Here is a 14306-nt window from a genome sequence, read left to right on the forward strand (position 1 = left end):
TATAATACATTGCATTTTACCAATCACTAGATCTGATGGTTGCATTCATTTTCTTTATTTAGGCTTTTTTCACACTGTTTTCACTGGGTGATCTAGCCAGTAACACACCTCCTGTATTAGAGAGCCTCTGGATGAAGGTGCACTGGAGGCACATTTGGACAGCAGCATTGTCAGTCTATGGACTAGCAAATTTAGAAGCCAAACTTCAGTTAATACTTTATAAGCAGTTACAGGAACTGTTTTTTTTTTTTTTTTTCCTTCTGGGATAAAGATTTTACATAAATAAATAAAAGCTGGTCATTGTAATAACCCCTGTCAGTAGTAAATGGTTTGTCGCATCCCTGTAATTGACACATCTGCAAGAGAGCTTGTTCTTTTGAAAAGCAACAGACTTAGTGGCTGGATCACTAGGTGAAAATAGAAGAAAGAAAGCCTTAAAAAGAAAACAAATGCAGCTATCACCTGGGCCTGGATATAGGATTGAAGGCTTTGTCCCACCCAAGAAACGTTGAAGCCTTCAAGCTCCAGGCCGTGATACAGAATTACAAAATTCAGAGAACACTGACAAGCTAGTCTTTTCCACTCAGAAACAATATTTTTGTCTTAGTATAAATCCTGTGTGCATTTTTCCTTCACCTACAATGTAGCAGGGCCTAGCAAATGCATATATATATATATATATATATATATATATATATAGAGATATTTATATATATATATATATATATATATATATATATATATGCAGTATCTCACAACAGTAAATACACCCCTCAGATTTTTGGAAATATTTTATTATATCTTTTCATGTGACAACACTGAAGAAATGACACTTTGCTACAATGTAAAGTAGTGAGTGTACAGATTGTATAACAGTGTAGAAATTGCTGTCCCCTCAAAATAATTCAACACAAAGCCATTATTGTCTAAACCGCTGGCAACAGATTGAGTACACTTCTAAGTGAAAATGTCCAAATTGGGCCAAAAGTGTCAATATTTTGTGTGGCCGCCATTATTTTCCAGCACTACCTTAACCCTCTTGGGCATGGAGTTCACCAGAGCTTCACAGGTTGCCACTGGAGTCCTCTTCCACTCCTCCATGACAACATCACAGAGCTGGTGGATGTTAGAGACCTTGCGCTCCTCCACCTTTCGTTTGAAGATGCCTCACAGATGTTCAATAGGGTTTGGGTCTGGAGACATGCTTGGCCAGTCCATTACCTTTACCCTCAGCTTCTTTAGCTGCAGTGGTCCTCTTGAAGGTGTGTTTGGGGTTGTTATTATGTTGGAATACTGCCCTGCGGCCGAGTCTCCGAAGGGAGGGGATCATGCTCTGCTTCAGTATGTCACAGTACATGTTGGCATTCATGGTTCCAATGAACTGTAGCTCCCCGGTGCCGACAGCACTCATGCAGCCCCAGACCATGACACTCCAACCACCATGCTTGACTGTAAGCAAGACACACTTGTCTTAGTACTCCACACACACTTGACACCATCTGAACTAAATAGGTTTATCTTGGTCTCGCCCTTGGTCTCATCAGACCACAGGACATGGTTCCAGTAATCCATGTCCTTAGTCTGCTTGTCTTCAGCAAACTGTTTGTTGGCTTTTTTGTGCATCATCTTTAGAAGAGACTTCTTTCTGGGACGACAGCCTTGCAGACCAATTTGATGCAGTGTGCGGCGTATGGTCTGAGCACTGACAGGCTGACTCCCCCACCCCTTCAACCTCTGCAGCAATGCTGGCAGCACTCATACATATATTTACCAAAGACAACCTCTGGATATGACGCTGAGCACATGCACTCTTTGGTCGACCATGGCGAGGCCTGTTCTGAATGAAACCTGTTCTGTTAGACCGTTGTATGGCCACCGTGCTGCAGCTCAGTTTCAGGGTCTTGGCAACCTTCTTATAGCGTAGTCCATCTTTATGTAGAACAACAATTTTTTTTCTCAGATCCTCAGAGTTCTTTGCCATGAGGTGCCATGTTGAACTTCCAGTGACCAGTATGAGAGAGTGAGAGCGATAACACCAAATGTAACACACCTGCTCCCCATTCACACCTGAGACCTTGTAACACTAACGAGTCACATGACACCGTGGAGGGAAAATGGCTAATTGGGCCCAATTTGGCCATTTTCACTTAGGGGTGTACTCACTTTTGTTGCCAGCGGTTTAGACATTAATGGCTGTGTGTTGAGTTATTTTGAGGGGACAGTGAATTTATTTACAATCACTACTTTACATTGTAGCAAAATGTCATTTCTTCAATGTTGTCACATGAAAAGATATAATAAAATATTTAGAAAAATCGGAGGGGTGCACTCACTTTTGTGAGATACTGAATATATATGAAAGGGGGATTATGGTGTGGGGTTGTTTTTCAGGGGTTGAGCTTGGTCCCTTTGTTCCAGTGAAGGGAACTCTTAAGACATCAGAATACCAAGACATTTTGGACAATTTCATGCTCCCAACTTCGTGGGAACAGTTTGGGAATAGCCCCTTCCTGTTCCAACATGACTGCGCACCAGTGCACAGACCAAGGTCCAGAAAGACATTGATGAGCAAGTTTGGGTAGGAGGAACTTGACTGGCCTGCACAGAGTCCTGACCTCAACTTGCTAGAAATCTTTGGGATGAATAACAGTGGAAACTGCAAGCCAGGCCTTCTCATCTAACATCAGTGCCTGACCAAACAAATGGGCTTCTGGAAGAATGGTCAAACAATCCCATAGACACACTCCTAAACATTGTGGACAGCCTTCCCAGGAAAGTTGAAGCTATTATAGCTGCAAAAGGTGGGCCAAATCAATGTTGCAACCTACAGACTAAGATTGTGATATCATTAAAGTTAATGTGCGTGTAAAGGCCGGTGTCCCAATACTTTGACCATATAGTTAATGTCTAATGGTGCATTCCACTGAACTCTTCAGAGATTCAATAAAAGTTCCTTCTTACCAGGACAATAAATGCTTATCAAAAGATAAAGATTTTTTTCACCCTCCACACCCAGATGATTGCCTTCGTACCTTTTACGCTTGGGTAGTGAATCATTCCTCTTCTATTGTACTCCAAAGTATTCATCTCTTTATTACTACAGTCTTGCCACCCACCATTTTCTAGTGCCTATTACTTAACTTCAGTTATCTTATTATTTTTATGTTTCTTAGTTCAAGGCTGTTCTGTGCATCATGTTTAGTGAAAGATTTTTTAGGGGTTCTTTTAATCCCACCTCATCATAACCTTGTCAGTCTGTAGACCTCCACTGATCTCTCAGGAGATTCAATAAAAGTTCCTTTTCAGCAGGACAACAAACATATGTAGTGCCCCGACAAAAGTTAAGCCCCGTACACACGCACCGATTGTTGGCCGACCGATCGGCCGTCTTTTGTCCAGTGTTGTTGTGTTGGTTGAAATGTGCTCTAGACTGCACACGAATTTTGTCGGCCAACAACAATCAACTGCAGAAGTGATGTCATGTGCTGGTTTACTTTTCGTGTGTGTTTTTTCTTCACTAAGCATGCCCAGTCTTGCTCATCACATTTTTGTCGGCCGAAATCTGTACTGACTGACGAACAATCGGCCGTTCTGTTGAAGGCCAACAAAAATTTTATAGCATGCACACCAGATTTTGTTCGGCCGAAAAGTCGCAGTCGGCTGTCGGAAGCATCATACTAACAAGCCTACAATCGGCCGATCGGTCTTCGGCCGAATATTTACGGCCGACAATCGGTACGTGTGTACGGGGCTTTAGGCTAAATTTCGTTTTTGGCTCCACTGTACACAGGGGAGTAGTGATCTGTTTTCTTGGTCAGTTCAGGTTTCCATAAGCTTGGTGGTGGATAGTGTAGGAGATCAACCAGTGAGTTTTGAATATTTATCCCTGGGAGTGGCATTCAGAAGGTGACTAAAGCTGGATACACAATATACAATTTTCTTTAGATTTTTTCCTTTAGACTTACCAAAATCATATACTATGAGGTCAGACCTGAACACTTTCAATTTGTATGCAATCAGGCAGGACCTTGCTCTACATAGTTGAAGATAAATCTATAGGAAATCTACCAACAAATGTTGTATAGTGTGTATCCAGCTTAACCGATTGCCGACCGCCGCACGACTATTTACTGCGGCGGTCAGCCCCTCACACGCAAAGCGACATAGTACTACGTCGCTAGCCTGTGAGGCCCTAGGGAGCGAGCACGCACCGCCGGAGGCGCGCTCCCACTCCCAAGCGGTCACGGACCCCCCCGCGCGTGTGCCCGGCGGACCCGATGTCCGCCGGGCACTCGCGATCGTCAGTTACACCGGAAGAAAGGCAGGTGGCTAATGTAAACAAAGCCGTCTGTCGTTCTTCCCTGTGTAAGAATGGAGATCAGATGGTTCTACTATGTAGGACCGTTGATCTCTGTTCTTACACTAGTAGCCACAGCCAATCACAGTTAGAAACACGCCCCTAGGACACACTTAACCCCTCCCTCTCCAATACAGTTAACTCCTTCACTGCCAGTGTCATTTTTACAGTAACAGTGCATATGTATAGCACTGATTACTGCAGTAATGTCACTGGTAACCCCAAAAGTGTCAAAAATGTCAGTCAAGGGTCCGATCTGTCCGCCGCAATGTCGCAGTCCCGCAAAAAAAAAATCGCAGATCGCCGCCATTACTCGTTAAAAAAAAAAACAACAAAAATGACAAAAATCTTTCCCTTTGTTAGTAAACGCGATACCTTTTGTGCAAACCAATCAAAATACGCTTTTTGCGTTTTTTTTTTTTACTAAACATATGTAGCATAAAACAAATTGGGCGAAAATGTTAAAAAATTTTGATTTTTACATTTTTTGGGGGGGGATTTCATATAAAAAAATGTGAAAAATATTGTTATTTTTGCAAAATTTACGCTCTTTTTTTGTTTATAGCGCATGATCAAAAAATCGCATAGGTGATCAAATACCACCAAAAGAAAGCTCTGTTTGTGGGAAAAAAAGGACATCAAATTAGTTTAGGTACATCGTCGTAGGACCGCGCAATTGTCCGTTAAAGTCACGCAGTGCCGAATCGCAAAATAGGCCCTGGTCAGGAAGGGGGTAAAATCTTCCGGAGCTTAAGTGGTTAAGGGAGGTGATAAATGTTTGGGAGGACTGCTCAGAGTGTTTCTGCCGTGGGGCTGCTGCCCCCGTTGTGCAGCCTGTGTACTAGAGTTACTGTTTGGGCCCAGCAGGTGCTGGGCTGAAGGCCTGGAGAAGATATGCTAAAAGGATTTTTGCTGGAGGGCATCATCTTAGAGTCTGGCCTGGAGAAGGATTTTTGCTTCCTCACTGAAGAGCATCACGTGGAAGCTGGGTAGTAGACAGCTGTCGTAGAAAATTGTAAAACCTGGTTTTGGACTCTCAGGTGTGCATGCACTAGAGAGAATTGAGTCATAGGTTACTGGATGGTCTGAGTCTACTTTTACAGAGACCTAGAATTACTGGATGTTTCATATTACCTCCAGTCAAGGGTAATTCAAGAGGATTTTGTAAGATGTTTCTCCTCCCCTTGATTTCTGCTATCCTTTGGAGTATTCTGAGTCCTTAAATCTTCTCCCATTCAAGTTTCTGCAAAAAAAAATCCACAAAAAGACACCCCCTAAACTGGGTCTGTGTTGTTGATGTGCAAGGAGCTGTAACTGTGTACTAGTAAAGGAAAACTAGACATAGTCTCAGCGGCCCAAGAGCGCTACACTTTTATCATAACTAGTGGATTCGTCAACCTTCGGTCCTCAAACTTATAATAAAGACACAAAATTGCGTGACGTGGGTTTAAATGGCTGCAGCAGCCAATTTATTAACAAATTAATAAATAACAAAAAAAGAACAATTTCAGCAATGTAAATTCAACAATGCAACCAGGAGAGGGTCTTTGGGTGTCCTTAAGGTACACTTTATTACTATAAAGAAGGGGGGTTGATCCTCTAAATATTTTTGCAATAAGGGTTTTGCCACCTCCCTGGGGTAGTATGTGTATAGATTTGGTGCCTCAATCCAGTTTATGTGGGACTTTCAGTGCCCTGAAAGTCCCACATAAACTGGATTGAGGCACCAAATCTATACACACACTTTATTACTATAATCAACCATACACATTATAGACTTTCCCCCAGGGAAGCTAGCTCCTGGGAGAAGCACCAACAACCAACCAGGTGGAACGCCATACCCCCATTCTTTAATAATATGGTTATTCACTGACCCCCCCAAAGACCTCCTGACCTTGAAACTGCTTAGACAAAAGTGACAAATGTTCAAATTCTTTTCTTTTTTTTATATAAAATGAGAAACACAAAAAAATACACCATAAACCCAGAATACAGGGCGGGAGGAAGGGAAAGTCTTCTCGTCGCTTGGACTCTCTGGAATAACTACCTATCGACCCCTGCACTAACCCTTGCTGCTACACCCTACCCATCTGACCCTCAGCCACCAATCAAGTAAGCTATGCCCCTACCACACTAAACTACAGAGTTCTTAAACCCCTCTCTGACCTGTTCCTCCCTTAATCATGACGACCCTCTGTCTATTCTCTCTTCTCTGGGTCGCACTAGAGATAAAGGTTTTTTTACCATCCACAACCAGATAAATGCCTGTGCATCTTGTATGCTCGGGTATTTTCATAGTGATTCTTTAATCATTCCTCACTAATCCTACTTTAAATTAGTAATCTATTTGTTACTAGAGTCTTGCCACCCACCATTTCTTAGTTCCCATTAAATAACTCCAGTTATCTTATTATTTATGTGTTTATTAATTTAAGGTTCTTCCATACTTCACATTTAGTGAAGGATTTTTTGTTCTTTTATCCCAACTCATTATATCCTTGTCAGTCTATAGGCCACCCTCCATAGCTTTTGCTTCCATACAATGCACTGATCATCTATAAGCAGTTAGGCTTTCATAGAGCCATGTGTTCCATTCTCAACTGTTTCAACACAAAGGAACGCTTGAAATAACTTTCAAACCTCAAGGAACCCCTGCTAAAAAATTACTATGGAAAAAACAAACTTATAACAGCGCTCAACACAATTAATAGATAATAATAGTGACTGATAAGTGTATCAATTAAAGTGCAGCTGCTGTGCATCCGAACCAATTGTTGGAAAAATGTGTAAAATTAAGTTAAAACAGCGCTAGCAACAGATAGTATAACCACAAATGGTGAAATCAATATAAACACAATAGGTGCTTTATACCATATAAAGTCTCTTAATAAAATTAATATAAAATTAATATAAAAGTGCTCAAGTGCAAGTCTTTGTTTCTTCAGTGCAAGTGGATAAAGGTGCTCAAGTGCATGTCCATCCAGGTGTATTAAGTGCTCACATGAGTGACCCTCCAGGTCCCCTACTCACCGGATGTATTCCATATCCCGGATATGAACTGTACCCAAGCGGGATATAAATAGACTGGCCATACCCGGAAATGATGTCTTTTTGAAAACGCCCACTATCAGGGTGAAACGCGTTGACGTATTTCCGGCGTGGAGCCACGTAGCGTCACTTCCGGTCGGGCTTCCTGGTCTCGGTGGAACACACGCCAACAGCAGCATTCCTGTTTGTCATATCGCTTTCTCACTTGTTTGTTCTTGTGAGTATAACCTAAACTGAGGGGGAATAAATATATTTCTTGAACGTATTACACTATTAGCCCCTTTCTTTCATCCACATATATCGGGGAAACCCATTTCTATCGCAACGGAGCGATCCTAATTTGGATGAAATATTGGAGCACGGACGTCACAGTCCCATCATTATACCCAAACACGCTGAGCCATCTATAGTGTGGTGAGTAGGGGACCTGGAGGGTCACTCATGTGAGCACTTAATACACCTGGATGGACATGCACTTGAGCACCTTTATCCACTTGCACTGAAGAAACAAAGACTTGCACTTGAGCACTTTTATATTAATTTTATATTAATTTTATTAAGAGACTTTATATGGTATAAAGCACCTATTGTGTTTATATTGATTTCACCATTTGTGGTTATACTATCTGTTGCTAGCGCTGTTTTAACTTAATTTTAAAAAATTACTATGTCTACAATTCATGGTACTCTACTTTCATGGTCAGTGGGAAGAATGCTCCTTACACTTGTGGGTATTGGGAAGAATTACTCCCTTACAGATATCTAGAAAGATCAATGGTGTCAGTGGGAACTTATCTAAAAGACAGAAATTGCTGACCTCTGGAGGAACTCTGGATGAGAAACCCTGCTTGACAATATTAGACTGTATCTGTACTATAAAGCATTTTTGGATGTACATTTTGAAGGTACTAACCCTTCAATGAATAATAAAACCAAGGCTATACCATCTTTGAGGCTAATTGAGGAGGCTTTCTCAGCAGTGGCGGCTGGTGTATATGGGGCGCCCCCCCCTATCCATGTGTCCGGCCCCCTAATCTGCATGCGGGGCGCCAGACGCATGGAGTTCAATGGGGCTTTTTTTTTTTTTTAACTATGTGATTAGTGCCAGAGGCTCTCAAAAACTAAAAAAAAGGGTAGGCTCGGGGCACAGAGCAGTGCGCCCCGAGCCCACCCAGTTGTGTGACAATAGCAAATGAAAATTTGCTATTGTCACATGGTTCCTCCTCCTGGCCAATCAGGAAGTGGGTTTTGACACCCATTTCCCGATTGGCCCGAAAGGAGAAGCCATGCCGTTGGGCATGGAGGAGGAGGGAGGAGACGCAGAAGACAGGGGGAAGAAGCCAAAGCCTCCGCCTACTGCTGCATCCAGGCAGGGTAAGTGAGGGGGAGTCCTGTCCTGTTCTGTCTTGTCCTGTCTCCTGTCCTGTCTCTTCTGTCCTGTCCTGTCCTGTCTCTCCTGTCCTGTCTCCTGTCTCTCTGTGGTTCGGGGGGGGGGGGGAGGGTACGGTGTGTGGCGGCCTGGTGTGGTCCAGGGGGGGGGGTCTGCCGCCCCCCCGGCCAACGGAGCACCAGCCACCACTGTGTCTCAGAAGGCATTTCTAGAGGCACAGTGGAGGGTGGTACTGAGGCTGTAGTGGTAATACTGGACACTCTATTCTCTGTGAACATTCAGCCCCCAGTATGCATGCATCATAGCAACCAATGTGCTAAACAGCCCAGCCACCAGCATCTTAGCAACCACTGTGCTGTATGGCATGGCTGCCTGAAACCAAGCAGCCATTAATGCTGTGGTAGGCATGCCACCAGTATTCTAGCAACCAACCCAGAGGGACAGCAAAAACGGCAGCCTCGGGCAGCATGACCCTAGGTAAATGCCTTTTTTTTTAACTGCACTGATTTAGTAGAGAGCTTTTTGTTCAGGTTGTGTCATTTTATCTATTTGTCAACTACTAGAAGGTAAATGTGCCATAATGTGCAAGTACGCTATACGTTCTTGTACATTATGGCAAGATCCCTCACCCTCGCTGAGGAATTTAGTTCTGCTTCAAGGTACCCTCCACCCTGAGTGTAGCCCACAAGGTAAAAAACCCACCTTCTTCCCCATTCCAATGATTTTTACTGTGTGACTCTGCCTGGTGCCACAAAGCCTTTAGAAAGAAAGTATTCCAAATGGGTCCACCACCTAATGTTCTATTCCTTGTTAAAAATCAGTCATATTCATGGTGGCTTCAAGCCATCCAATGGAGTACAGCTTACCCATAGCAATGAATGCAGCTACATCTTGCATGTACAGTAGGGAGACCCGCCTGAAACATTTTCTTTTCAAAGATTGTGCAGATCCGGATAGGGCCACATGGGGAAAATCATTGGAATGGGGAGGAAGGTAAGAATGTGGGCTGCACTCAGACTGAAGTTGTCCTTTAAGTGGACCTAATATTGGATATAATTATTCAATAATAATTGTTGATTCTGTTACTGAAAATAAAAATGTTAGGTAACTTTTTTTTTTTCCCTTATTGTTTAAAGCCCCTCTCACTGCTCCTGTCCTCGTTCCTAATTCTGCTCCTGATCATCTTTATAATGGCTCCTATGTGTCTCTTCATTGTGATGCCGGTAAGCAGAATGTTGCTACTTACACCTTCTACCGTAATGGGAAGAACATCTGCTCAGAACCCCATGTGGCCTGTCGGGATTCCAACCTCTACTTCAAGACAATCTCAGAGCATGACAGCGGAAGGTACACCTGCACCATCCAGAATCCTGCCAGTACCAGCATCAGTAACATCCTGCAGCTAAGTGTATCAGGTAAGTAATTAGTTAAGGGTCAAAGTCACACAAGATCTTTTTGTGCCAAGTAAATTTTAATTGTGAATTATGTCATGGAAATTCCTGCCTGAGCTCATAATTCGAGAATCATTTCAGTGTGAAAGTCAGTGGGAAAGGCTCTACCTATGCCAAGCATTCAATATTTTTTAAGAAGTAGGTCTTCTCGGCTCACAGGGTTATTGGCATGAAGTTGTAGGCTTGAAATGCTGTGCTAGGTTATGTTGGCATAGTCGGGAATAAAACCTAAACATTGGCATGTTTAGAAAGTGGGACCACGACCCATTGAGAAATAGTCATTTAAACTAACCTGAGTGAGCAGCAATACAAAACCTACCAACTTGGTCAATGATAATCCTCTTGGAGTCCAGCCATATACAAGAGGCTCAAATTGTGTAGCCCATCGCTGGGCAAATTTTACCACCCTACAACCCCTTTACCCATTTACAATTAAAAATGACCTTTTATACTCACCTGAGCCTGCAGTTATATGGTCTGCAGAGTCTATTCCACGACTGAAGGTCAGTGATCTAGCTCTTAAGACTGGGCCCATCACTGACCGGTCTTCTTACTGTCCTTTGTGATGGCACTACACTGCTGTAGTCTTCTGAAGCTGGAAAGGACTCACCAATTGACAGTCAATGGGAAGTTTCTTTGTTACCCAGACAGCGATGCGGGCACCCTTAAAAGGACCCTCTCACTCCACAGCTCAGTTTACATTACTGGCGTGTTGTCTTGGTGCCAGGATGAATGAACCCCTGTGCATGCACAGAAGTTACATCATCCTAAAATGGCCAATCAGAATGTCCGAAGACCCAGTGCCCGAAAGAACCGGCAGCAGAGAAGGACCTGAACGACATCAGCTAGTTGGAAAAGAGTTAAAGTGTTACTAAACCCAGGAGCCTGCATTCACTATATCTGGTCTCCCACAGTACACAGAACATGGAAATACAATCATTTTAGTTCATTAAAACTGCTAATTACCCTTTCTCATCAGCAGTATATAGCAGTCTTGCGAGTTCTACCCGTGTTCAGCTGAACACTGGTTAAAGCTTGAAGAAGGAGTATTTTATTCTCCCCTGATTGTCCTATGATGCTGTGTGACCAATGACCCTCTGTCTGGACAGTGCTGATTGGCCCTGTGCCGATCACATGCACCCTCCCAAGAAAAAAAAAAAAAAAACTCTTTAGCAATACACACCAAACTGAGCATGTGCAGAGTGCCCCAAAGGCTCTGTTCTATCAGCAGATAGATTGGGGACTGTGGAAAAAGGGGAGGATCAGAGAAGACAAGATCAAACAGCCTTTTTACACAATGTTAACTCTTTAGGTTTCACAGTGAGTATAGCAAGAATGCTTTGCTGCATATACATACTGATTTTACTGTTGTGGGTTTAGTAACATTTCAAGTATTGTGGAGTTTTAATATAAAATCCATTACCCCTTCCAATACTTACATCCCTATTACCTCAGCTATCTCATCTTCCTTGGTATATAGAGCTCCCCTACATACTTTTCCTTTTGTGCCCCACTAACACCATTTGAACAAGGATAATTCCCTAAAGATTTAAAGGATAAGTCCACCCTAAAACTAAAATACCTGCCTCTATAGACCTATCTTACCTATCTAGCCCTGTAAAGAAGAAATCAGTATACATACCTTTTTTTAAGCCGATCCGACCCGATCTCCAGCGGCGAAAGCTCTGCAGAGGACACGGCCGACAACGGCTGTGAAATTAATGGGAAATTACGTCACCCATGGGCTTACTATGGGGCTTCCGTTGTCGGCTGAGTCCTCTGCACCGGCCTACACAGCGAAGCCGCGGCTGACAGCTCAGTGTGGGATCGGGTCGGATTGGCTTCAAAAAAGGTATACTGATTTCTTCTTTACAGAGCTAGATAGGTTAGTGTTAGATCGTGGAGGTATAGATTTTAGTGTTAGGGTAGACTTATCCTTTATGAGCATTAATTCATTCAGAAGTATACATTGAGACCCTTTCGTAAAACGTTATTACATAAACTTCAGCACTAGAAATGCATACATTTTATTTAGTTTCCTATGAAATGAGAATTCATTCAAGTCTACGCACCACAGTGCATTGTGACACATTGCATTGCAGGACAGTGAGCTGCACAAAAATGCAGATACCACACCTCAACCAAATCTTACAGTGTGAACAGGGCACATAAAAAGCAATCATTTCCTATGTGCCCTTGTGTTAATCTATGCAGATCGATGCAGCTCAACAGACATGGTGTGAATGAGCCTCAAGTCTAAAGCCTGTACAAGCTATTTGGTTTTTTTTCATGCAATCTCGCGGGTTGCACGAAAAAAAAAACTGTCAGCTCTGGCCAGAGCCGCTGTACTAACCATGCAAAGTTAGTTCAGCAATCTCCCCTGCTTAGCTGTTGTGTTCTGACAGGGCCCCCCCCCCCCCCCCCACCAGAACACTTCGATCAGCGCTCTCTGCCATTGGCTGAGAGTGCTGATTGGGAATCGGTCAGATGCTGGTTTTCCACCATGTACGTCCAATAGAAGCCAGCCGAACAGCCGTTTTTTTTTTTCGTTTTTTTTTGAACCGGCAAATGTCTTCCGACATTCTGCCTGTGTGTTACGGGGCTTAAAGGAGAAGTCCAGGCAAAAACCTAACTAACGCTAAACCTGCTCTGTGCCACATTCTAAACCTAATCTATCTAAACCTGTAAAGCAAAAATCACTGTACTTCGGTCCGGTCCCATGCTGAGCTGTCAGCGGGGGCTTCAGCGTGGAGGTGGGTGCAGAGGAGAGGCACTCAATACCGTAAGCCCCATAGTAATTCTATGGGTGACATCACTTCCTATTCATTTCACAGCTGTTGTCCGTCCTCTCCTGCACAGAGCTTCCGTCACTGGAGACCGGACCGGATCAGGTGTAGAAAAGGTAAGTACAGATATTTTTGCTTTACAGGGTTAGATTAGGTTTAGAATTTGGCGCAGAGCAGGTTTAGCATAAGTTAGGTTTTGCCTGGACTTATCCTTTAACTACTTCCTGCCCATCTTACATGGCAAAATAACGGCCACAAAGTGATTGCTCTATCCTGACTGGGCGTCATATGACTACATCGGTCGTGTGCCTGCAGCTAGATGGCGAATGCGCACCGCCAGCGGCACGCTCCTGCCCCCCACTCGGCAGCGGGGACTCTGATGCACGGGGCAGGCGGTTATTGTAAACACAGCTGACCGTTCTTCTCTCTGGAATGATCACAGAGCGTCTGTAATCCTTCTATATAGGATCACAGGTCTCTGTGATCATTTCACAAGCCACGCCCCCCCCACAGTTAGAATCACTCCCCTAAGCTCACATTTAACCCCTTGATCACCCACAATGTTTGCTTGTGTAAACAAAGCAGGCAGATCTTCTCTGTGACAGACAGGGAGAGATCACAGGATTCAACATAGCTGAACCTGCGATCTCTGTCACAGAACCCCCCCCCTACACACACACACACACACACACGTCAGTAAGCATGAGGCATACATTTAACCCCTTGATCACCCAGTGTTAACCCCTTCCCTGCCAGTGTCATTATTACAGTAACACTGCATATTTTTAGTACTGATTACTGTAGTAATGTCACTGGTCCCCCCAAAAGTGTCAAAAATGTCAGTTAGGGGTCCGATCTGTTCGCGGCAATGTCGCAGTCCCGCTAAAAATCACAGATCGCCGCCATTACTAGTAAAAAAAATAATAAAATAGAAATTACATAAATCTTACACGTAGTTAGTAGACGCGATAGCTTTTGCGCAAACCAATCAAAATACGCTTGTTGCGATTTTTTTTTTTACCAAAAATATGTAGCAGAAAACAAATTGGTCTAAAATGTTAAAAAAATTTTGATTTTTAATTTTTTTTTTTGGGGGAATGTCATATAGCAGAAAGTGAAAAATATTGTTTTTTTTTTTTCAGAATTATCACTCTTTTTTTGTTTATAGCGCAAAAAATAAAAATCGCACAGGTGATTAAATACCACCAAAAGAAATATCTATTTGTGGGGAAAAAAAAGACATTCATTTTGTTTGGGTACAGCATCGCAAAACC

At 43.1% G+C, this 14306-nt stretch overlaps 1 protein-coding gene across 1 annotated transcript in view; it reads left to right on the forward strand.

Moving 5' to 3' along the window:
* The window catches only part of LOC309568029 (cell adhesion molecule CEACAM1-like), a 70615-nt gene that overhangs the window by 11257 nt on the left and 45052 nt on the right, over positions 1-14306 (forward strand). The window contains exon 4 of the mRNA XM_082273603.1: positions 9932-10210. Coding sequence (XP_082129729.1) covers positions 9932-10210 — 279 coding nt within the window. The remainder of the gene's footprint in view (positions 1-9931; positions 10211-14306) is intronic.

This window comes from Pelophylax lessonae, assembly GCF_965119305.1.
Source record: "Pelophylax lessonae genome assembly, chromosome: 12".
In the NCBI taxonomy this organism is placed as follows: Eukaryota; Metazoa; Chordata; class Amphibia; order Anura; family Ranidae; genus Pelophylax; species Pelophylax lessonae.